Genomic DNA, 25,079 nt, shown 5'->3' with positions numbered 1-25,079 from the left:
ATCCCTAGAGAAGGAAAGCGCTGCAGGGGCCGGCAGAAAGTTGGGTGGGCAGATGAGATCAAGAAGCTTGCGGGGATAAATTGGTCGCAGTTAGCACAGGACCAGGGTAATTGGAGATTAATGGGAGAGGCCTTTGCCTTGCAGTGGGCATAGATAGGCTGGTGATGACAATGACGATGACATGCTGAAAGGTCCACACCTGCAGTTCCATCTGTCAGTAATCCCATCCCCCATCTGTACTTCTCAGCCCTAATTTTGCTCTGTTTTGTAGGCTTTGCTCAAGACATGCATGCAGCTGCTTGTGTGGGAGCACTGAGCTCACTTGGCTACTTGAGCAATAGCATTTGTCCACATGTGCAATGCATGAGCAGGGGTAGGAAAAAAGAAATGTTCTGTTCTGAAGCCAGCTGTGGTTGAAGGAGCCATGAAGGCAAATTACAAGTGGTCATTAGAAAGACTGCTTTGCCCTGATAGCAATGATACCAGTGTTATCGCAAACTTCAAAGAAGTAATAGAGGTACAGTCGAACACAGATATATTGAACTCCAAGGGGATTATGAAATAGTCCGATATACCGATAATTCGAAAAATGAAATATGCCTATCTGAAGCGTATCTGCAAACTCCGCACATCACTGAGAGCTTTTCAAAGTCGCGACAAGCGGTACCTTGCCGATTTGGCCTCACAGCATGGTAAATTCGAGCCACAGCGCAATGATCACCACACTTTATTTAACATGAAAAAAAATCTAAGAATCGCTTGCTTCTTCTTCTGCGTTAAAAGTACACAAAATTGTTCTAAATCCAAACTTTTCCCTTTTTCCGTGACCATTGCTCCGAAACGCGGGCTGTGGACAAAATCATGCACCACGCCATATAGGTACCCCTGCACGATCCAGCACTAATAACCGCTGAAGTGCGCAGAAAAAATGCCAGAAACCGAGTGCGGCAGCACTCGCAAGAAGTCACCATCATCATCGCATCCATCCCATAAGAAGCGCACTGGGAGGGGCACTTGGGGCGCATGCAGCGTTCGATATATCGAACGTGTCCAGGATCAAGAGTTCAATACACGCGGTCAACAGCGCTATAATTTTGCATGGGATTTCCAAGGGGATGTTCAGACTGTTCGATATAGAAAATAATTCGATATATCCGTGTTCGACTGTTTTATCACATTAAGAGAATGCCAAAGTTTGAGTAACACGCTGACAATGTTGTTTTTTTAGTGGTGGCCTATGTTATGCCATGCAGCAAAAAACTTGAAAGCTTTTCAATATTGCGATTTTCTTTGGTTAAAAGAAGTCTCTTTGTAACTGGGATGAGGCTGAGGTTGTTACCAAGGCTAGTTCTTTCTAGTTGAATGTTTTTTTTTTATTACACAATAGTTTTCCAGCTGCCACACTCCAGTCTCTAAATGGCTCACGTCTGTGTGTGTGTGGCCTACTTTGGCTATGTTGGTAACAGTCCCAACATCACGCCCCCCCACCCTCCCCCTCCCTCGTTCCCGTCAGGTGAGGCGCCGTCGGAGTCTGAGAATGCCGGCACGGGGGCAAACGCTGGGAGTGCCCAACAGGGCTCCTCCAACGAGGACACCCAGGAGCAGGAAGCAACGCCCGACCAAGGTGAGCTGCTGAAACGCGCCTCTTCCACCGCCCCCCAGGTGACGACTGTGCTTGTGTCGCTGCTTGACTCTCGCCCTGTCGTGCAGGCTGCTCATCATTGTTTCTTCGTTTGCCCGTTTTCATTTTGAGACATTCAATTTAACCACTTGTGTATGCCGTTAGCAGTCATGCTGGGTAAGTGGGAGCGATGTTTTGAGTGTGCCTAAATAACTTGTGCTAGGCAAGCAGGGATTAGCTGAATCAGTGACCAACATCAGGGCTTCATTCTTGGAAACATAGAATACAATTACTATTAGCACTCTACTTGTTGTGCTGCCATTCTACTTATGACATTGGAGCATGGCTGCAGAAGCACTAAAAGTACTTTCACGTATTTCAATTAAGCTTCTGAAGTAGTGTGGCGTATGCATGCAGTGCATATTACTCTTGTCTACTGTGCAGGGCAGTCTGTCTCAAACTCTCTAGGGGCTTCGTAACGCTATATAATAAAGAATTGCTGATCTTTTCACCGACTGCCGGCCTGAACGTATGGAGCAAGTCACAAAGTAGCCTCAGCTTAGTGCAGCCAATGGTGAATAAAATCACAGAGTAGACTGCTACTGTATTTACTCGCATAATGAAGCCATTGTTTTTTTTCCCAGAAAATTCAGCACAAATTTGGGGGAGGATTCATTATGCAAAAAAAAGTTACAACATAGTTTTAAAAGTTTAAACTTGATACAATAAAAATGATAAGCACTGTCAAAGCCTTTTCTTTCTAGCAAAAACACATAGGTAGTTATATAATGATTTTATTTACAACATGCTAGTGGTCCCCCACTCGCCATCGAAGCTGTCTTCCTCACAAAAGTCGCTTGCCGCTTCGCATTTGTCGTCAGCCCACAGCGCATCGTCTTCCGTGCTGTCAAGGCACTCCAAGTCTTTTTTTCCCACACCGGGAAACTTCCCTTCTGTGGGCCCACGAGACACGTGGCAATCCCTGTTCACCGCCCAAACCTTGTTTTTGCCAGTAGCGTTCACGCACTTGGCCGACACTGAAGCGCCACCGTGCCATGCGATTTCCATACACTTCTACGTATGCTGCGCCACCTTCAGCTTAAAACCATGTGTGTGGCTCATGTACTGGCCCAAGGCACACCGCACACCAGGAGCACAAGAAAGGTTGGAACACAGCTGAACAACAATACTGTGGAACATAATGGCAAAGTTAGAATGCGTTTTTACCGTTTCTGTACAAACTGCGGCGTGATATCACTTTGCTAAAGGCATGGGTGAAGCATGCAAACTGTGTCACACCTTGGCTCGTTTATTGGGAATCCAGCTATTGTGGTTTTGGAGCATGGCTGTTAACCCTTTGATGCCCAGTGCTGCTTGGGAGCAACAACCCCAACAATGTTTTTTCTCCCACACTTTGTAGTTATTTCTACATTTAATGCCATCTAAGGCGGTATTCTCGAGTTTTGTCCCTTTTGCGTCCCTTTCAAAAGTGTCCCTTTTGGCGAGCCCTGATTGGCTAAAAGCAAAAAACCGGAAGCGACGTAACGCAAGCGCAACAAACCTACTGCCAACGCCCACTGCTTAACCGGAAGTACGTCACGGTGAAAGGGACTCAATAGGGACGTTTTCAAAAGGGACAGTCACGAGAATACCGCCCCTGTTGACGGGCAAAGGTACCCAGACTTCGAAAATTCAGACATGGCAGCACGTACTTTTGTGCACTAGCAAATCAGACTAGTTTATGCGTGTCAATTCACATCCAGCCCGGCAGCTCGATGGTCTTGTGACAGGTGAACGAAATTGTGCAATTTTGTTGTTATTACAAATGATAACAATACAAACTTAACGTTTATGGTCTTAACTTGAACTATAAAATGAGCGATTAGATGATCAAGGTAGTGTTCCTGTTCAACTTATATGAGGAGCAGCAAGTGCCCGGTGTTGCTCAGAAGCAACCCCTTATTGTGTTTGTCCCAACAAAGCTACTTTTCTTCTAGAGTCATATTTGTGATGTCTGGAGTCCATTTAGATCGCAAAAGTTTTCACAATCTTAAGCAAACAAAGTTTTGGGCATCAAAGGGTTGAGCACCTGTTTGTGCATTTTAACCAAGCGAGAAAGCACAGGGCTGCTAGTGGGGAGGTTTGTCGGTGGTGCCTAAGAAATGGGGTTGGTTCCTTTCTTCCTGCACATTCAATGCCAAAGCTGACTGCTGAACCAGGGCTGTAGTTATGGTTAGTTACGGGGAGAGTGTGCTGTGCAGAAGAAGGCTGGGAGGGGGTTTCACTGTTGTGGTAATGTGGTGTGTGAAAGTGGCGAACTGCATTTTGTCTGTTGCCCCTTGCCAGAGCTGGCTCAATTCGTGTCTTCGTGCCGTCTTTCTCTTTGCAGGAGGCCAATCGAAAGGCCTCTCAGGGTCTGGCCCCACCCAGGAGAGCCACGGCGAACAAGAGCCGGTGCCCTTGAAGACTTCGGAGAAGCGCACCACGGCTGAGCCGGAGGGGGCCAAGCCGCACAGGCTGCGCACCACCGACCAGGAAGGCCAGCAGAGGGAGAGGGAGAAGGCCGAGGTGTTCCGCCACATCACAGGGGAAGAGGCACATGACGAAGTCGCCCTGGATGCAGCTACCGCGGAACAGGCGCAGGCAGGGGTGGAGAACCCGGATGAGGAGAGGCTGCCTGACCAGCTGATGGAGGAAGAGGAGGAAGAGCAAGCGATGGAGGAGGACCAGGCCCCGCCGGAAAAGCCGCCAGCGGGTCACAGGAAGACCGGCATCGTAGAGGATGCGGAGACGACGGAGAAGCCGGGGCCCGTCATAGAGACAATGCACGTGGAGCGGGGTCCAGATGCCAGCTTCCACACCCAGCCGGAGCTGGTGGAAGGGGCCGAAATGGAAGAGGATGCGGCGCCATCTGCCGAGTGGGAGACTGCCGCCGCCACGCAGCCGGGGTCGTGGGCAGCCTGGGAGGCGGCAGAGCGAAGCGTGTCTCCGCTGGTGCTGGAGCTGTGCGAGCAGCTGCGGCTGGTGCTGGAGCCAACCAAGGCGTCGCGGCTGCGGGGCGACTTCCGGACGGGCAAGCGGCTGAGCATGCGGCGCGTGATTGCGTACCTGGCGAGCCAGCTGCGCAAGGACAAGATCTGGCTGCGGCGGGTGCAGCCCTCGCAGCGGCAGTACCGCGTGATGCTGGCCCTGGACGACTCCCTGAGCATGGTGCCCAGCGGGCCCCTGGCGCTGCAGTCGCTGGCGCTGCTCGCCCAGGCGCTGAGCCTGCTCGAGGCCGGTGAGCTCGGCGTGGTGAGCTTTGGCGAGCGGGTCCAGGTGCTGCACCCCATGGGCCAGCCGTGGACGCGGGAGGCGGGGGCCCGGGTGGCGGGGGCACTGAGCTTCGAGCAGACGCGAACGCGCGTGGCCCCCCTGCTGCGGGCGGCCACCGAGCTGCTGCCGCCCGGCCCGGACACTGCGCGCCTGTTGCTCATCATCTCGGATGGCCGGGGCATCTGCAGCGAGGGGGACGTGGCCAGTGCGGTGCGCAAAGCCCACTCACAGGGTCTGCTCATGGTGTTCGTCGTGCTGGACAGCCTGGGGGGAAAGGTGAGCCCCCCCCCCACACACACACACACACGCACAGCCGCCAGCTGAAGGGTCTCTTCCCTGAAAAGCTTCGCCAAGGGGTGGGGTTTGATAACGTCAAAGAAAACCTTCATGATTGGGCTCCCATCCTTGGGACAAAAGTGAAGACCAACGAGAAGAGGCACTCGGAAAAATGGTGACGATCATGTAGAAATGAAAATAGGGCCCGGCTAAGCACATTACGCCATCAGCGCCACCGGAACGTTTCTATTCAATAAAGTCTTCTCTCTTTCTCTGCTCTGTAATCTCACAGAAAGGTGGAAGGGATGTGGGAAAGACAAATGCCAGCTTTATTTTGTATTTATCAAGGTTCCGTTGGCCTCCAGCTTAAACCAAAAGAGGTACAAATAATTATTCAGCCTTTAGTGCTCCTCCAAAGCATGAATATGTCGCCAGAAAAAATTTGGTATCATTTGTCATTTTATTTGACAAAACCTTGTTTCAAGGCCTCCCTCTGTCATGCAACCAGAATTTTCATCAGTTTTGGTCTCTGTTAAAGTTGCTTCCTCCTCCTTGCCCCAGCAAAATCTGCTTTAGGACAGGCAAGCTGTCCACAATATAAGTAACAAGGGCCGCCCCTTGTGTTGCGAAGCTTGGGACCCATTGCTGACTAGGCTGTGATGAGGTGCAGTTTGGCGTCTCGTTTCCTCATCTTAGTAAAACCAGCTGGTATCAGTTGCATTACACGAGGGCAGTGTCACTACAAGTCCCGCACTTTCCACCATTGCAGGACTCCATCCTCGAGGTTCGGCAGCCGGAGTTTGGGCCTTCGGGTCAAGTGAAGCTGCGGAGCTACATGGAGCGCTTCCCGTTCCCCTTCTATCTCCTACTCCGAGACCTTGCCTCGATGCCAGCAGTCCTTGGGGAAGCACTGCGCCAGTGGCTTGAACTGGTTGTGCGAGCCTAATAAACCCAATATGTGCCACATCATTCCCGACTTCACACGCTGTGTCCCTGTGTTGTTCACTTTCCGAGGGGCCCATTGCGCTTGTGTGGCTCCCAGTAGGGCAGTCCGAGCCAGTCGAACACGTCCCGCTCACTCTCGACGGGCAGGGGTTCGCCCGGAACGCCCGTGCAGCCGATTGGACGCAGGGCGTACTCGCTGAGCGTCATGTTTTGTTGCAGGGCATGCGCACGCATGCTCTGGTTGAACAGGTCACTGCCTGTAAAGTAGAGCAGGCCGCAAAAGAACTGGTCCTGCGGCAGCACGCGGATGTCCATGCGTCGGTGCGGGTGCGACTCATCGAGACGGCACACACCGGCAAACTTGCTCTCTCCCAGAGACATCACGTCGGTGACGAGGCCCACCTTGCGGAGGTGTTCGACGAGGCGAGCCAACAGCTTCGGCGGCTTTTTGGCGGACGATTGGTAACTGTTGTGGCACACTAACACGTCGATGTCGCCGCTGGTGGGAAGGCCCCTGCGGTAGCTGCCGCACGCAACCGCCTGGTAGTCGGGGTCGAACTGGTTCAATTCGTCGACGACTCGGGCTTCCAGCAGGCCCACTTCCTCCCGGGGGATGCGCTTTTCGAAGCTTTCCAAGTAACGCAGGCCTATCTTCTGGTGCTCCGTCAGGCCGTCTTGGTTCTTTCGCAGATCGTCGATACTGTGAATGCCTCGGTCGTAGAGCGATTTTGCGTGCGCCGGCCCAATGCCAGAAACACGCGTAAGTTCCTGAATCGCGCTCGTGCTCTCGTCGCCGCGGATCTTCTCTAGTTTTGCAACTTTGCCAGTTTGCAGGAACTCCCCGATCTTCTGCGATATCTTCGCGCCGATACCAGGCAACGCCTTGGCGTCTTCTGCGCTCTCCACCCTCTTCTCTAACTTCTCGAGCGTTACGGCTGCTTTGCGGTAGGCGTTGCTCTTGTAGATGTTTCGCGTTATGTTCTTCTCGTAGTCGGCCAATTCGTTCAAAAACTCGCTGATATCGCGGTTCGGGTTGCCGGTCTCGCTCCACTTTTTTTTCCCCATGTCGGACAAGTTAAATTAGGAGTGAAAGGAGTGAGACTGGGAATTAAGTGCACAAGATCCACTCACAAATAGCAGATATTGCTCCAAGTTCCTTGCGCACGACCGCCTACACCTGCGAGAGAAGGATGTAAACAAAATTTTTGTCTGGCGTCAAGCCAAACGGAGCCTACCAAAGCCAAAACTGTTGCCGAAGATGAGTCATTTTCATCCGGCTATCTAGCCAATTAGATGTCGCAATACTAGCGTAATTCTCTTGTCATAGGGTGACAGGGGCGGGGTATCTCGCTGCTTTGTCGCAGTTTTGCGACTGCCTGCCTGTTTGTAGTGAGTTGACAACTGTCGAAAGTGCAATTAGTACTGCCAAACAAGGCAGTGAGTTCTTCTGTGCGCTGCAAGTAGTGACGCCGGCGCAGACATGTTCACCGCGGGGCCCAACTACGCCAAGCTCAAGACGAACCTGAGGCTGACCATAAATCGGCTGAAGCTGCTTGAACGCAAGAAGACAGAGCTTGCGCAGAAAGCCCGCAAGGAGATCGCAGAGCATCTGGCCAACGGAAAGACGGAAAGAGCGAGGATCCGCGTCGAACACATCATCCGGGAGGATTACCTCGTAGAGGCCATGGAGCTGGTGGAAGTTTACTGCGACCTACTTCTGGCCCGCTTCGGTCTTCTGCAGCAGATGAAGACACTGGACGAAGGTCTGTCCGAAGCCGTCTCCAGTCTCATCTGGGTCGCGCCGCGACTGCAGGCCGACGTCGCCGAGCTGAAGGCCGTCGCCGATCAGCTGGCGATCAAGTACGGAAAGCCGTACGCGCAGGCGGCCCGCGACAACGGGCTGCAGTCGGTGAGTCCCAAGCTGATGCAGAAGCTGAGCGTCCAGGCTCCGCCGCGCCTTCTGGTCGAACAGTACCTGATAGAGATCGCCAAGAGCCACGACGTGCCGTACGAGCCGGACAAGTCGGTCTTGGAGGAACCGAGCGACCAGGCTTCGCCTCCGCCCCTGCTCATCGATCTGGGCGCTACGGCCAGGCCGCCGGGCTTCGTCACGGACACCTACCCCCCTTTCATGCCCGGCAGCGCGCCGGCCGGTGCCGACTACGCGCCGCCACCCATGGGACCCACCGGACCGGACTACACGAAACCGCCGTTGGCGCCCCCCTCGGGACCCGACTTCCGAGCTCCGAGTCCGCTGCCGCCCAAGCAAGAGTTCCCCCCGCCTCAGATGATGGATTACCCCGGGCCCCCGCCCTTGCCGAAAGCACCTCCGGTGGGGCCCTCGTTCCCGCTCAACCCGCACACTGTCGGCTTTAACGAAGGCCTCCCTCCGTATAGTGCAGTGAGCGGTTTGCCAGAGCTGCCTTCGGTTCCCACGGGCAGCTTGCCGAAGCCACCACCGTCCAAGGAGGACGAGCTCGACTTCGACGATTTGACGCGCCGATTCGAGGAACTCAAAAAGAGGAAGTGAAGAGACGCTAACCCACTTTCTTCCCTTAGCTCGCTTTTCGTTTGCTGTGCGTGAAATAAAGGACTCCGTTCGAGATGTTGCTGCAATTTATTTGTCTGGGGGCATTCAGGAGGTGAGCATGCCGAGCGATTTGCGCACCAGACGGTCGGCGATTCGATTGAACTGTTGTCTGTCCTCGCGCCACATCTTGGCCGCGTCCACGTTGGCGCCGCTCTCGTCGTTAGGCTCGGCCAGCATGGAAACGACTGAGAGTAGGATCTTCTCCACGCTCTGCACGGGGCTCCAGCGCTCGGCGCTCGACTCGTAGCCCATGGGGTCCTCGCCCGGAGCGTGCAGGATCGAGATGCACACGCGCCCGTCGGCGTAGATGTTTGGGTGATACATCTCGCAGGTGAACTGCATCTTGGGCGGACTGAGCGGGTAGTCCGGGGGAAAGGTGAGCTTGGCCGGGAACACGCCGCCTTCGAAGCAGGTGCCCTCCGGTCCCGTGATCAGGGCTTCCCACTCGAAGAAGTTCTCCTCGCTCACGGGCCCCGCTATGATCCCCTCGGGCGGGTTCAGAGTAAGCTGCTTGTACTCGGCCATCAGCCTGCGTAACGCCGATCCGGCCATGTCGGCGTTTGGAGTCTCACGAAGCCAGGACCACGGTGGTGATGCCCGTTTCGTACAGGTGCTGGGGGCTTGGCCTCCACCGAGCGGCGGAAGCTTTCGCACGTAAACAGCCGGTAGACGAGCTCGCCTGTTGCCGCTGCAACCGCTCGTTCGGCGGCGACCGCTTCGTCACCCGCTCGTCTCCGTTTCTTCGCCCGTCTCGGGCCACCGGCGGGGCTTCGTCTGGTCAAGCTAAGTTGGCGGGCGGCCCCAACCGCGAGACGCCAACGAGCCAACGACGCACACCCTGGCTCGTGAGGAAGCTTGTCCGACCACTTCCCCGTAGAGGAAATGAGGCCGCAAGAGGACAGCACGCACTAACGCTAAATAACGGAGGCACTCTTTGTAAATCCACTCTTCGACTTCTCATGACGGCGCCCACGAACTTTAATTTTTATTTAAAGCCTGTTAATGCCGTAGCTTGTTTCTGATTTTCTGGTTATGTTGAGCTGTTATACGCAAGTAGCAACAGGCCACAGCTGAGTCCTTGAGTTGCTAGCCAACAGCTAATCCAACGGCTAATCCAGTAGCGCCAACAATGCTCTGATTCAACGCTGAATAAAATCCTTCCGGTTCTGTGGCTGAATTTACTGCGAGTGCGACTGTTCGGTCAAGCAAGAAGTTTTCGTATAAGCTAAACCGGCTGTTCAAAAATGGTTGCCTGCGTGAATGTCAAGTACGTCGGCAAGAAGGTCAACCGTGTTCGATTCAAGCCAGAGAGTCACGGTCTACTCAACAGGCCCGAGTACTACTTGGTCTCCGGAAGCTGTGATGACAAGGCAAGTGTTTTTCAACTCCTCTGTCGCACGAATTGTGTAGTTAATGCTTACCACATGCAATGCCTTCCTTGCGCGCACACAGCCCAATGCGTTGTCTCTGTGGGCCTGTTCTGCGAGACCAAGTGCGGACCCGTCTGAAGCCGGCGTGCGCTGCCTCGACACCGTCGAGCTGGTGGCTGATGCAGACGACCTTTGCGTGAGTAAAAACCACCTTTACAGATAGATTATGCCTCATTACAAGTGGCCGTTTCAAAACCTTTCGTTTGACATTGGTTTCTGCTTCAATTGCGTTACAGCCATCGTTTTAGAAAAAAACTGCTGCACGGGAACAATTCAGTTCTGGTTAACTCGCTGAAAAAATGATAGTAATTCTGAGGCTACATAAACGCGAAAAATTTGATCTGTCTTTCGGTTTCTCACTCGATTCAACCCCCCTGGCCAACAGGCGAAGAAATGCTTGACAGTTCCAAACTGCTAAAATTGCTGTCATGGCTCCCACGTGTCCGCATAATTAAGCGCTAAGAAAAATTCATTCACATCTGTGGCGAAATATGCACGCATAACTGAAAAATGCAGCGTTCTTTTACCCGTTCACCGTCGGCTGTTTCTGGGCGTGACGCACCCCCAGTGTCGGCTTGGTTTCCGGAATATCGGGGAAGGAGCATAGGGATTTATTTGACTATTGTCCTGAATGTAGCACAAAGAAAGGAAAGAGTGTGGGTGAGAAATCGTCTTTCTTCCAGATATTTTCAGTTTGCCGTCCACGCTTCCGGGACGACGACCCCACCGTTTCAACATCAGAATCTGACGCGATGGAACTCGCACCCCTTCCTCGGATTACAAACTCGCATTCCGGTTACCCGATCCGAATACGAGCCAAGATCGGAATCGGAAGAACCATTGCTCCTGTCCGCAGTCGAAGCGCCTGCAGTCAGCCATCCGAAAGTAACTGCGCGCATGGAGGGGGCACTTTCAGCAGCCCGCACAACGCGCAGAAATGGCGCGTTGCAAAATCTTGGTGGCAGATAGAGATAAAAAGGGGATACAACATTGATTCAACAACCTTGTTTGCTGCTGACAGCAGCAAGTGAGGGTGCAGGGAGCGAGCGAAATCCGCGATTGAGTCATGTTTTGGTCTATTAAAAAAGCAATGGCATTCTAGGCTAACCTGGCGCGCATAGCAGAAACGGGAACAGAATAATACAAAAAATGTAGTTTATTCCGTTGTTATAGGAATCGGTAAAACACAAAAGTGAAATGTGCAGCGAAATATGCAGCTGAGCATGATTTGTGGGTCGGCGGCTGTCTTGTGGGTGTGCTTGATTAGCGACATCCTGCTGGTGGGTCGCGTCGGCAACGGTGTATTGGCGCCATTTCCGTGGCGGATATGACGTCAGTGTATCCCGGCATAAAACACTTTCGTGTTAAATTATAAAACCCGAAAACGAACACCCCTATGTATAACGTACTCTTTACTGCTAAAGGTTGCTTCCCCTCTAGAAGACCCGGTGTGCAGGAGTGCACCCTTTACAGGCCGCTTGCTTCATTGTACTGGCGTCATTTCCATGACGAATATGACGTCATTGAAATCTTCGTGTATCCAGGAATAAAATACTTTCGTGTTAAAAGACCTAGAAACCCGTTGCGGTTGGCACAACAACCCTTGCACCTGTAATCGCACCCCGGCAGGGTACAGCACGTGGAGGGACCATGCCCCCCAGCAACGAAGGGTAGGCGTGGTCACTCTGTACTCTTCAATATACTGACGTAGAGAGCTTGCAAGTGAAAATATGAGCTACTAGAAATATTCCACTGATGGCGGGAATGGTGTGAATTTTTGAATAGCTCCAAGTCAAGGTCGCTTCACCCAAGCGCACATGCGACGCTTCGCTGACTGGTACGCCAGTAGGAAAATCTAAGGCCACTTGAAGGCGAGAGAAGAGTCAGTGAAGTCAATATAGGTACTAAGGAAATAAAATCAACTGAAAATCTTGCCGTACAGCGTAAAACTAGGGTGCAGGAAGCACTTTTTTGCGCTCGGTGAACGAGCATGGCGGTCAGCAGTACGACTACGCATCTGCGAACGCTTTTCCGTCTAAGAAATGCAATTGCTAGATGTGAGATATTGTGGAAACTAGGGGGACGCTTACTGCACGAGCGCAATACAACAAATAGTCACCTAAGCTGCTTGAAATGCTAAAAATAAAGTGTAAAATGGTTATACATTATATACCTTATATATCCAAGGTCAGCAGCGCTCGCCTGTGGCCGAGTGGTCTGGAGCGCTAGGAATGTAATGGCAACTGTTTTGCAAGTCACCAGTTCGAATCCCCGGGGTTACATTCTTTTTTTTTTATATAAGTTGACTTTTTCGTTTTCGGCCGATGTTTTCTATACTGAGTTCACCTTTTTTTGGGACATAACGTTCACTGCTCCACGAACTAGTTCACAGAACGCGCGGAGACTGACACTGGCGCACTAACGAGTTCTCGTTGGCGTGCTGTTGCCACAAGCACCAACTGCTTGCAGGCAGTGGGCACGGACCAGAATCCATAGGCCCTTGGCCTGGTGCGAACACGCTTTTTACGATACAGGCATGAGTGAAGCAAGCTCCAAATATGGGGGAAAAGCGCATGGCATTTGAGCGTCTGCGGGGATGCGGAGGGCGTTCATCCACTGCGTAGGCCTCGGCTAGTGATTGCTACGATTCCAAGCCGTCCTGGGAGGCTTATCTTATGCATTTTACAGCCGACAACATGGCAGAAGCGCGGTACGACGATTACTGAGATATCGGGAATGCCCATCCAACGATGCCGTCGGATGTCAAGCATGTTGTTTTACAGAACCGAAACGGAAACTTGTTTGAATGCTAACCAAGCACGGTGCGTCTCCTCCCGTCGTCACAGCCTTTAGTTGGTGCGGCCGCCGCAAACCGCGCATGGTAGTTTTTCTTCTTTCGCGCTATGTAAAATAATTACCGACTTGTCAACCGGATAAGCAATGACAAGTGTGCTAATTTGAGCCAGTCTGCGCAGTGCAACCAAAAACGGGAGCTTGACAAATTCACTTCAGTGTCCCTTTAAAACGTGTCTGGTTGGTTTTTATGATGGCTGTGCCTAGAGTTCCATCCAGATGGAATGATAACAAGTGCTTAAGTTCTGTCCAGACCGAATTGAAATAAGAGCTTAGTGTTCCATCCGGACGGAACTATAACAAGTGCTAAAGTGTCGTCCAGACAGAATCAAACTGCAAGCATTGCATTCCGCCCAGACAGTACAAAAAGCCCATAGGGCAGGGCAGATCTAAGTTCTTGTTTGGTTTTCGTCTGGACAGAAGGTTACCTGGAGCATAACATTCCATCTGGACGGAGCTTTAACATTTTTTATGGTTCCGTCTGGACGGAACTCTAGACACAGCCTTTTACGATAGCAAATAAGAAGCAGTAGTACACTAAAAACTATTGCGAAATAAAAAGCAAACACTAAAACAAAAGATGTTGGCAAAAAAAAAATACTTGAGTTGGTCTAATCTTCATTGCATGCCTCAATGCCTCATGGGAGTCTAGAGAGGGAGGGAGAGGGCAGGGCAGGCATGGCTGAAGACTGCCATATTGGGACAAGATTTTTTTAAAGGTACATTTAAGTAGATGTAACACAAAAAAGTGTTGCATGCATCACGCACTTGAAATTCTTGTCTTCATCCGTCACCCATCCATTTGTTGAGATTATTTTTGGTAAGATCGAACGAGCGAGCCAGAAGCGTTGCCCCCGAGCAACAGAAGTGTCAATGAGTGGGCGTTTTTTATATCCTCATAATAAGTGCAGTCAGCGAGGGGGGGGAAAAATCACTCATTCAGTGAACTTGCCGATTGCTTTCTTGCTGCCGCAGCGTTTTGTAATTGCTCTCAAGTTTGCAGGGGCAGACATCCTGGCGGCTGCACTGTCGTCTGGTGAAGTGCGGCTGTACCGATGTGGCAGCAAGGAGGTGCGTATGCGACTCTCGTTGAATCTCCCCCATAGCGAGTTGCCATCGTACTGTTAATAAAATGACCACAGTGAAGCAAGTAATGCTCCACCAGCACAGTGTACGGCTTAGGTGAATTTCGAATAAAGGTTTGGTGATAATTGTGTTTTCAGCTTAATTTTGAAGTGACCACTCTGAAAAATCAGTTCAGTGAAATATTTGATTGAATTTCGTACAATGGTAATGAACAAAATAAACTTTACAAGATGTTGTAAAGGCCTGTTAATTGGGTCTTAGCTTGGGGTGACTGAGCGAGGGCCGATGTTTAGAACCAAGAAATTTTAATCATCATTCAGAACTTGCGTTATCTTGCGTATTTTTGTTTTGTTTTGGTAAGCCAAGGAAAACAGTTGAACCAATGCAACATTGCTTTGAATTGCAAAGTTGTAAATTTAATATATCATTCATGGAAAAAAATAATTGAACCAAGATAACGCTGCTTTGAATTGCAAAGTTGTAGATTTCATGTAGCAAACACGGAAATGGTGAACACAGCAGTTCCCTCAAAAATTCCTATTATGAATGTGTTCTCTGTGTACCTTAAAATGAAAGGAGCCTAACTGTGACAGCTGTCTGGTTGAGTGTATCATTCTAGCCGCAATGTTTCCACTAAACTACTGTCGTGACGCATTGGACATGCCCAGTCATGGATCAATGTGTGCTTGTAACGGCATTTCACACTCGTCCAATGTTTCTGTTCAGTGTCACAATTTGTGCCCCCCAATTGAAGTAATCTTTGTAGAGCTTTTTACAGTTTCGAGTCTTTGTCTTGGATGCTGTGCGACATTGCCGTTTGAAAAGGTTTCACTGTCTTCACTTTGTAAAGAGTTCTTATTTCAGCTCGTTACTAAATTGGTCAAAATAAAGAAAAAAAATTTTTATTGATCGTTAACTCTTCAGTATTAAGAATACATATCTCAAACTGTTGGGCCAGCAGCTGAAGCTGGTGTGTGTCCATTACGTACGTATGAAGTGGAACAGCAAACTACACAGGGGAGCTAAGCAAGCATGAATTCATACACCGGATAATAAGCCAATAAAATTGTACAATGCTAGGTTGAATGATGTTTAACAAATTATCATAATGATGGATAAGTAGTACCTAATTACTGCAAATACAAAGTTATTACAAATTTAAGTTTAAATAGGTAAACTATTCCAAACTTGTGCTCCGTGATATTGGTTTTAGGTGTTCCAATGAAAGGTTAGAATCAGCATCTGTTGCATTTCTAGTCTTCCTGATAAATAACATAACCAAATTTATTGAATAAAGATGATTGTTTAAAATAACCGGAGCGAAGAAAAAAAAGGACGAGAGGATGCACATAATCCAAAATTACTGTTGGTAACTTTGCTTAGTCCTGTCTAACCTTTAACGCCTTGACCTGCCCAAGCGAGACACCTGCTCACGTTGCAAACATGTTGCTCTCGACTCTGCAGCTGCGAGAGCAGCAGCGATGGAGCCACCTTCACCCCGGCTGTCCGTGCACCGCCATTGCCGCCCGCGATGCCACCAAGCTGGCCAGTGTGGGCGAGCACGGCAGGCTGTGCCTGCTCACCCCTGGCCGCCCAGAGCCGACACGAGTGATCGGCAAGTTCACCGTGTGTTGTTCCTTTGGCACAGTTGACAAGGTGTTGAGCACCACCGGAGAGAGTAGTGGGGCGCCTCGACCGTAAAGTCGCACTCTAATGCGAAAAATTGAATCTTTACACGCTCAATAATGAGGGTGTAGAGATTCAATGCTGAGACGTGACGCAATTGCTCAAACCAAAAGTTGTACATGCATTAACAGGTGCTTTAACCTTTTTTTACCTGTAATAACAGCTGATAGCCTTTTAACGTCAGAAAGAAATGCTGCAGATGTGACTGCCATTTTCTCGGTTTTCTTATTGTTTGGCTTGGCTGCATTATGAAGGCCAGCTAAATTGAATATGAAAATACTTACACATCCACACAGATAATGTAATGTAACTGCATATTAGCAGTTTAGCAAGTTCAAGAGCATGATTTTTATGTTCTTTTCTTTTCTTTTTTAATATGAATAATGATTCGGATGCTGATATGCTTTGTGCTATAGTATTTCTAATGTATTTTATCATTAGAAACCTTGCTTTTTCTCTTAACCAGCCTAACATGGCACACAGCTAACACCACAGTTCTTTACAAGGACCACATTTTGATAAAAGGCATTTGCGGAGTGAAGGAGAAGAGCTGCACTAAGTGCTGAATGACTCTTCGTAAGAATTGAAAGATTCCAACTTTTGTAGCTCTTTGGACCTTTGTTCTTTTAAAATGTATACCGTATTTTCATGCGTATAACCCACACCAAAAATGCAAAAATTTCAGTGGGAAAACAGGGGTGCGGATAATACACGGGTTTTTTGTTAATGCAGCTTCACGGCAATACGCCTGGTGCCATGAAGATGACTGTACAACAGTGAGGGCTGTGACTAAAGGGATAGATATAGTGACAGCAGTGACACTGAGTGAATTGTGACTTTCACCTAGTTGTCAGTGTATTCTACTTGCTAAATATACGCTTGTCTGTCTTGATGGTATGTGATGTGTTGCTTGAGCAGCAGCTTTCGTGCAACCTTTACTGTATCAAATGTCCGAGCATTATGCAAGAATTTTTTTTTCTTTTCGTCGGAGTGAAATTGGGGGTGCGGATTATATTAGGGGCGGGTTATACCCGCAAAAATACGGTAGCTACAGCTGGCACTCCTCCCCTTATTTTGCACATTGAAAAGTGGGCATGCCGCCCAGCGCCAAGCGAATACGAACCAAGCCTGAACATCACAGGTGGCCACCTGGGAGAAGGTGTGCTGGAAGTACTGTGTCTTCAGTTGGCTGGAGTGGTGATTGGGAATGGTGATACCCGACGTTGATGTGTAATCAGTTGCACAAAAGTTTTGTTGCTTTTGCAACTGGCTGTTGTACATGCGTACATGGGCACCAAGGTACCCTAGCTTCAGCATTCACCCACATAAAACAGTTGGCTGCGCTTGTGCACCACGGCAACACATTTGGTTAAAAGTGGTGCAAACAAGGCTTGTTGACCTTGGCAGTAAGGCAGCCTGTCTGATACCGTCTAGAGACCCCTGCAGAAAGCACCACTGACTATTCAGAATGCATTTTGGGGCAAAATATATCACCCCATCAATCTCCTTCCGCAATAATTATAAAAATCTGTTCTGTATCACCGGAGCTACGCCTGACTAAAAATCACAAATCGTTCCCTCAACTCGAAGGCTGCGCGCTCTCTCCCGGAGATTGGGGTGGCGCGTGACTTTTTCTGCGGCGGCTTTTGATATTTCACAAGCCAGCAAGCTCTTTCTCTTTTTCTGCGTATCGTGGAGCAGTCTGTTTCTAGTGTGGTGCGGGATGGGGCAGGCATTGATGCCTGCTCGCAAGCAGGCTCTCAGGCTGGTAGGGCGTTCTTGAAGCAATAAACGCTTGTTGTCGAGTGGTGGGGTTTAAACTGAAGTTTTGAGTTTGTCACTCCAGCTCCGCGCACACTCGAAACACATGCACACACAAAGAAAAAAAAAAGCCAAAACTGTACATACGTGTGCAGGCTTACCGCTTCATGTGCACATGTAATATATTGGGCTTGGGTGTTCCTGGCAGTGTAATCTAAAGGTCGCGCAGGTTTATTTGAACTGCTCAAAGTGAGCTGCAAGGTCCTTTCCTTTTAAAACTGAAGTTCATGCAAGTGCAAAGATATGTGGACAATAAATGTTCTTAGATGCATTTGTATTAAAACTTACATAAGCTTATATTGCTTTTCCTTTATTAAAGATGCGCAATCAAGCTCGGCCAACCTCATTTCACTGACGTCGCAAGACGTAGCGCGAATACATGTATGGAACAGTGATACCACTTTTCACGTTTCGTATCTTCTGCATCATTAAACTGATGGCACTGCGAGCGGTGTATGTGTGTGCTTGGTTCTGCAATCGCTGATATGGGCCCACTTGTTTTCATACTGTAGCGTCCCTTTGGGCAGTTCCTGTGTGCACTATGGGAGTTCGTCAGCAACCCTGACAAGTTCACTGTGGCATTGACAAAACAGGGACGATTGAAGTGTGCCTGAAGTGGCAGCCACATCTGCGTATGCAGAGCCATTGCCCTCGGAGGCAGGCGATTAAGAAGAGCCCACACCCCTCTGTGCTCTCAGAGGACGCCAACAGCGGCTGCCCCACGTGCCTGACCTACGTACGCCAGGAGCAGGTGATAGTGGGGAACCTGGCCGGCCACCTGCAGCTCTGGGACCTGGCCACCCCCGACAGGCGGCCTGCACAGGACCTGGCATGGTGAGGAGACTCGTCGGAGGACTGGGGGGGGTCTCGTCTGGAAAGAGGGGGTGCTGAAGAAGGGCCCCTTGGCCGACGCAGGGGGGGCCAGCAGGTGACGTGCCTGGCGCAGCACCAGACGCAGGGCCACCTGGTGGCGTGTGGGGCGGCCAGCGGGCAGCTGTCCCTGTGGGACCTGCGGCAGACGCGCCTGGCCACCGTCACCCTGACCGCGCCCACCCAGGGGGCCCTGGCCGAGATGCTCTTCCACCCGGACGACGGCAGCCTGCTCTTCTGCGCCCACGACGGCTCCCTGCTGCGCTGGGCCTCCCCCGGTGGGTGCCCCTCCCCCTCCTCTGGCCTGCTTCAAGCCGTTGCGGCAATCCTGACTTGTCTTGAGGCTGCTGTGAATTTCTGGGGGTGGTATTTTGAGAACTTTCTGCAAACTTGCCATCTTGGCTGGAAGGCTCTTCAAGAATTGTGATGTGGTTCTGGCTGTTGTACCTGACAAGCCAAGTACCCGAAGGATGCTACAGGTGTTCCATCGGTTTGGGATTTTGTGGAAGGTTTCACGAGTTGAGGACAGCACTTGCTCACTGCACCCAGTCTGGTTGGCCTTCAGTGAGACACACAACAGCGATCACTTTTCCATGTTTGCATCCACTGACGACGGAAGGGTGGTTGTGGAGTGCTGGTGTGAAAAATCGCAATGGTGAAAAGGTGCCATTCCTTGTTCAGGCTGAAAGACACACTTCATAGGTGTGGCTTTAGCCACTGAACCAAATAGTAACACATACACAGTGGATTCCACTGACCTGCTGTGATAGCTGGCAGGAGACAGGCACAGTCTTAACACTTTCCTGCCCATGCCTATTCAAATCGATACAGTCGATCCCAGATATATCGAACTCCAAGGGTATTGCGAAATAGTTGGATGTATCAATAATTATAAATATAAAATATGCCCATCTGAAGCCTATCTGAAAACTCCGCACATCACTGAGAGCTTTCCGAAGTCACAAGTGGTATCTTCCCAATCTGTTCTTCAAAGCACGGCAAATACGAAACACGGCGCAACGAACACCACACTTTACTGAGCACGAAATAAGTCCGTCAGCTTTGCTTGTTTTACCTTCTGCATCATGAAGTTCACCAGACTGTCTTCAAGACTGTCTTCAAGCTGACTAACCCCATTCAAATGAGAAAGCCCGGTGCCCTCCACTGCGCTGCCACGGCCACAAATTACACTGAATGCTGACATGGCTGCCGTATGCGGTTGGGAACGCCGTCAGGCTCACTAATAAGGCAAGCCGTTGATCACCGTTCTTCTGTAAGGCGATCACCGCATCATTGCAGCCGCCACATTGTCATCAACACTTGTGAACTTGCTGCGTCTGCGCACCTCTCGCCTGGAGCCGCAACAAAGCCGCTTTGCTGAACCGGCTGCAGGAACACGCACGTGACGCACTCCAGAGCGGCCAGGCTGCGCAGCCTTCACCTTATGCCAGCTTGCTGTGTAGTGTCGCGCTCGAGCATGCAGATGCCTCTGCTACCGACGACTACTTGTCACTGGCCTCCACTCGTCTCATGATGTCCGCCTTCGTCTTTAAATCCAAATCCTTCCATTCTTTTCGCAACTATGCCTCCGAAGACACACCGCCGTGAACAAAACAAGCACGCACCATGCCGCCCCAGTCTCCATGCCAGCAGAGCTGGTGGGTCACAACGCCTCCGGTCGGTTTCCCCTTCCCCTTTCGCACCCAGTCACGCCCTGCATTTGCCATTGTCACGAGGCCATCTCCATGCTAGCGCATCAAGCAGGTGTTGGAGGAGGCATAGAGTTTTTTTGTATGTATTGAAGGCCACCCAAGCAACGCAACACACGACAAGTCATCATCGTTTCCCACAACCCCATCAGGAGAAGCGCACTTGCAGGGGCACTTGGGGCGTGGCGTTCAAGATATATATGGAATGTGACAATGAAGAATGAGAGCTTGATACACGCGTACAAAAGTGTTATACTTTTGCATAGGACTTCCAAGGGGATGTTTGGACTGTTCGATATATGCAATAATTCGATATATCCGGGAACGACTGTAGTAGCTTATCGACGCTTTCATGTTCAAACTTTGACATTTTCCCATTCAAATTTGGCACTTTCTGAGCATGCTCTGAGAGCTGGTTTTATCTACTGAATAGTAGACACACTTACATCCTGTTTGCGTTTGTTTCTTTAGTGCGGCATCGATTTTTTTAAAGCACTGCTGGAGTCATGTGACTGGCGCTTTGAAGATACGGTGATGACATTGACATCGTGTGCGACTGTGCCGCGGAAACACCACATTTATAGTGATTTAGACAAGCCTACACACGAATTTTTTGATGATATAACCAATGCCGACTTGGAGGACAGCTTTTATTCATCGGATTTCAGTATCAGTGCGTAAAACCCACCAGTAACCTGATACACGTATCAACACAAGCCCCAGGGCAAGCACTAAATGTGTACCTTCAATTTTTTGTCTTTTCTCTGTGGAGAAACACTGACGTTGCTTATTTCTTCTTTGTCACAAAATTTGCACAGCTTTTTTTCTTTTCCTCATAAATATTTTTGTTTGAAACAATTACCAGTGTAAAGAAAATTTTCCGTTCGAGTTTTTTTTTTTTTTTTTCAAATTTAGATTTATATTTATTTATGCATTTACATCTCATGTTGCAAGTGTGGTCAAAACATAACCATACACTTATGTTACATGTTTTTCAAGACCGGGAAAAAATTATTTGCTAGACTACCCAATATCACTGCTTTTCCTATAGGCTAGAAAGTGTTAAGCAGTAACCACATGAAGCGATTTTTGCAAACGACAGAGAATTGGATTGGATTGGATCTGTAGCTATACCCCTTTGAAACAGGTTGACACTCCCCGAGAACGCCTGCGAGTGTCATAGCAGGTTGATTAAATCGCACTTCTGCACCTAGCCCCCCACCCCTCTTGTTTCCCACCCACGCCATTGTCCAGCTCCTCCACACCTCCAGTCTACGCTTAGTCCGGTCGATGATGGCAGTCACTGCTTCTCCATCACGTCCATCACTAGTGGCCGCTGCGTCCCGTGACGGCCCAGTCTGTCCGAACCCCAATGCCTGCTCCAGCGACACCCCACTGGGCTGTTGGGGCTCCAGCCGCGGGCAGGACAGCACGACGTGTTCTATCGACTCCTCTTCTTCACCGCAGAGTTCACAGATGGCGCTCTCCGCCGTCCCACATGACACCTGCCACCGCCTTGTTCGCAGCGTCCCAGATCGCGCTTCGAACAGAAGGCCACTCCCGCTTGCGTTGTCATAGAAGCCTTCACAACGTATCTCTCTCTTGTGGGCGACGTAGAAATGTAGCGCTGGCTTGGCTGCGGCCCTGCCGGCCCACTGCTGGGTTTCCACCTGCGACATGCGCTCACGCACCTTGGCCCTTGTCATGGTTGTGTCCTTTAGGTTACACAGGGCTGCGATGCCAATGTTGCCACACTGCATAAATAGGATTATAAATAGGAATTTCCAACTAAGCGCAGCTGCAAGGTTTCTTTATGTGTGCATTTATCATAAAAAAGTGAAATCGTGTTCCAGGAAGCCAAGGGCCTTACTTCCCGGGGATACTGTCTGCCGCTTGCTCCTTCCTCTTGTTCTCTTTCTAAGCTGGAAGGTGCGCCCCTTAATGGCTCTCCTGTTGGCTAGCTGCTCAGGCCCCTTCCTGGTGACGAGTGATCATTTCTGTTGAGCCAGAAACGAGCAAAGCAATGAGCGATTCCCGCCGCGGCAAAAAGTAGGTCGTCGCTCACTGCATTGCTCCATGTAGCTAGCGAATTACAAAATAACCTGCAAAGGAGGACTTACATTTCTGCCAAATGGGAGGGTGTATTCTGAAGAGATGAGGAGCCCTTGCCGACACCCACCGATCTTTTCTGCGTGTTTGTGGAGACAAAGCAACGTACTTAACAATATTGTCAGCACAACGCTTCATGGGTGGCAGTGGAGATATGGAATGTGGGATGTGTTCCAGTGCTTTCTATATACAACAGGTGCATACGATAAAAACACTTGTCTAAATAGCCAACGTGGCAAAAAGGAAGTGGCTCTTTTCTCACAACAGAAAGAATATGCATAAATTGGGTTAATGAACCCTAAAGCTACAGTCTAAATGTGGAACTCGTAAGATTACACTTTTACTTTTTTTTTTTTTTGCACACTTGAGGCAGTGTCTCACATCATAGGTAATACAGTGCAGGCAGAATTGCAACCGGAGTTGTCTCAAAGTTAAGAGCATCCAATTAACTTACTCTGTAAAATTCACACTCCATGTTCAAATTTTCTGACTTCTGTCAATCTTCAGATTGCAAAGGTTCTGACTTGAAACTTAAGTTTATCCTCCATTCGTTCAATTTTAACATTAAAATGCAAATAAGTTGAGTGGTCGCTTTAGTTACAGGGCACTGGTGCAAATAGTAACTAGCTGAAGCGAAAGATTTCTATGGCTAAAGCAACAATGAAAGAAGAGATGGTGGCCCAGCTCCGCTTCTGTTCACTTTCTAAAGTGGCACGCAAAGGCTCGATTTGGAATCGCACTGCTCTTTACAGGGCCACCCCGAGGAGATGTGGAGATGGACGCCCTGGTCCGTCCTCGCGGGCTGCCACTCAACAGCCTCGACCTGCGGGGCCCCTTGGTGGCTGCCGGATCAAGCAGCGAAACACTGCTGCTCCTGTCGCAGGGAGCAGGCTCCGAGGAATGGAAATAAAGTTCCCGGGAATAAAGTGCCCTTTATTAATCACTGGCGAGATCCATGTCTCCCGATGGAGAGCTGCTCGCATCGCGTGCAGGCTCGTATCCTTTCTCCTCTTCGTCATAGTCTCTAGCCACGGGCGCCTTTGGATCGGCGCTCGGAGACTTGCGGCTCTTGGAGCGCTTGGGGCTGCGCGACTTGTGCCTCTTCTTGCCACTCTTTCTGGGCGGTGTCAGGGGCGAAGACCCGCGCCTAGACTTGCGCGGGGTGTGCGACCGCTTGCGCCGGCGCCTCTCTCTCGAATCGGCCCGACGGGGCCTGTCCGGGTCCTTGAGCCTCAGCTTCCTCGCGGGTGACCGCGACCGGGAGTGGCGCCTGCTCCGGGAAAGCCGTCGGCTGCTGGACGAGCGCCGCCTGCGCCTCGGCGAGCGGTGCCTGCTTCTGGACCTCCGGTGAGACCGACGGCGGCGACTGCTGGATCGGCGGCGGCTGCTGGAGCGACTTCTTCGCCGACTGCTGTGGCTTCTCGAGCGGCTGCGCCGCCTCGAACGACTCTTCGAGCGGCTCTTGCGTTTGGACGTCGATGCCGCGACCCCGAGTGTCAACGGTGACCCGGCGGTGGGCTTGACCATCTCTGGCTCGATGGCAGCCGTGATGAGGGACTGGGCCTCTCGTACACGCCGCATGGCCTCTTCAATTTCCTTGTGCGCTGCTTCCGAGCTTTTCGCCTGCGGCTTGACGATGGCGTTGTTGGAGTGGTTTATCTTCAACGAGCGGCCGGCAAACTCGATCCCGTTGAACTGCAGCGCGCGCCCCACGCTGCTCTGCTCGGTGAACTCCACGAAGGCGAACCGCGTCGGCTGACTTTCTCCGCCGGCCATGCGAACGTACTTCACCTCGCCCATCTGGCTGAAGAACTTGAGCAGCTGCTCGGTGGTGGCCGAAGAGTCCAAGTTGCCAACGTAGACGGTGCGCCGGATCTCCTCCACTTTGGCGGGATCCATGGTGGCTGGCAGTGGCGGATACGGCGGCAGGCCCAGAGCGGCCAGCGTGGGGTCCTGGGTGGTGATCACCTGGATACCGCCTGCTCCCATGGCAAGCTGATTGACCAGACCCGTGCTGACCGGTGCCGGCGGCGGGGGTTCTTCTACGGCGGGCGGTGTCGCCGATGCGGTGAGCGCCATGGCCTTACCTTCATCGGGAAGTTTGCCGTCAGCTACCGGTACCACGATGAGCGCTCTGTCTACGAAGACGGTGTTTGTCAGGTGCTGGGACACGCCGACGCTCCAGGACTCCTCGAAACGGATGTAGCAGACCTTGGCGACGGGATGGACCAAGAATTCATCAGCCGGGTACATCTTCAGCTCGAGGATCTTGCCCAAAAAGCCGAACAGCGTGGCCATCTGCTCCACGGTGGCCGTCGGCGCAACGTTTGTTACCTGGATCACACATGTTTCCATTTTTGCGCTTTTCGGTTATTTCGCTACCCGTTTCATCAGTAAAGGAGTAGACCGACAAGTGAGCGCGAAAGAGCCATCAAGAACGCTACTGGTTGTCTAGTGCCTTAGATTGGCTACTGACTGTTTTGTCGTATGCCTTTTGTAGTGGTGGACGGAAAGTCTGCAAAAAGGAACAAAAATTATCATTAAAATTTTGTCATTATTTGAAATGTAAAAATATGTGTAACTTAATTGTTTATTTTATTGTGTTTAGTTTGTTTGGCCGAACTTTAAATAGCATAACTAAAGTGCCCTATAATATATAGTTAGATGGCACAGTTTAACATTACTCACTCTTATAGCTGTCTCTTATCATTTATTTCAACATTCTAGCTAGACATATTTTGCCAGAAAAAGTGTGTCTGTTTCGAGAT

The 25,079-nt window shown here is 50.5% G+C and overlaps 6 protein-coding genes across 6 annotated transcripts in view; 3 read left to right on the top strand and 3 right to left on the bottom strand.

The window, feature by feature from the left end:
- LOC144151862 (midasin) overlaps positions 1-6,193 on the top strand; it is a 142,035-nt gene extending 135,842 nt beyond the window's left edge. Inside the window, exons 73-75 of the mRNA XM_077683018.1 lie at positions 1,514-1,624; positions 4,011-5,212; positions 5,982-6,193. Coding sequence (XP_077539144.1) covers positions 1,514-1,624; positions 4,011-5,212; positions 5,982-6,158 — 1,490 coding nt within the window. The 3' untranslated portion in view covers positions 6,159-6,193. The remainder of the gene's footprint in view (positions 1-1,513; positions 1,625-4,010; positions 5,213-5,981) is intronic.
- Positions 5,654-7,359, bottom strand: LOC144151877 (DNA polymerase beta-like). Its single transcript, XM_077683038.1, has one exon. It carries the CDS (start codon positions 7,220-7,222, stop codon positions 6,215-6,217), a length of 1,008 nt encoding a protein of 335 aa, XP_077539164.1. The 5' UTR covers positions 7,223-7,359; the 3' UTR covers positions 5,654-6,214.
- Positions 7,360-7,456: 97 nt separating this feature from the next.
- Ist1 (increased sodium tolerance 1-like protein) lies at positions 7,457-8,762 on the top strand. Its single transcript, XM_077683037.1, has one exon. The coding sequence runs from the start codon at positions 7,638-7,640 to the stop codon at positions 8,685-8,687; it is 1,050 nt and encodes a 349-aa protein (XP_077539163.1). The 5' UTR covers positions 7,457-7,637; the 3' UTR covers positions 8,688-8,762.
- Positions 8,756-9,616, bottom strand: Ubc7 (ubiquitin conjugating enzyme 7). The gene has a single exon (XM_077683045.1). It carries the CDS (start codon positions 9,297-9,299, stop codon positions 8,793-8,795), a length of 507 nt encoding a protein of 168 aa, XP_077539171.1. The 5' UTR covers positions 9,300-9,616; the 3' UTR covers positions 8,756-8,792.
- Positions 9,617-9,849: 233 nt separating this feature from the next.
- Nup43 (nucleoporin 43) lies at positions 9,850-23,254 on the top strand. Its single transcript, XM_077683039.1, has 7 exons — positions 9,850-10,117; positions 10,200-10,313; positions 14,027-14,101; positions 15,581-15,731; positions 18,322-18,457; positions 18,539-18,771; positions 23,064-23,254. Exons 1-7 carry the CDS (start codon positions 9,992-9,994, stop codon positions 23,219-23,221), a joined length of 993 nt encoding a protein of 330 aa, XP_077539165.1. The 5' UTR covers positions 9,850-9,991; the 3' UTR covers positions 23,222-23,254.
- On the bottom strand, positions 23,224-24,797 carry LOC144151872 (putative splicing factor, arginine/serine-rich 7). The gene has a single exon (XM_077683033.1). The coding sequence runs from the start codon at positions 24,664-24,666 to the stop codon at positions 23,248-23,250; it is 1,419 nt and encodes a 472-aa protein (XP_077539159.1). The 5' UTR covers positions 24,667-24,797; the 3' UTR covers positions 23,224-23,247.
- Positions 24,798-25,079: the final 282 nt, after the last annotated feature.

Source organism: Haemaphysalis longicornis, unplaced genomic scaffold (genome assembly GCF_048455015.1).
Source record: "Haemaphysalis longicornis isolate Haplotype H1 unplaced genomic scaffold, Haemaphysalis longicornis Haplotype H1 scaffold_9, whole genome shotgun sequence".
Classification (NCBI taxonomy): Eukaryota; Metazoa; Arthropoda; class Arachnida; order Ixodida; family Ixodidae; genus Haemaphysalis; species Haemaphysalis longicornis.
Note: the sequence above shows the minus strand (reverse complement) of the source record. Positions and strands in the feature narration are given on the sequence as shown.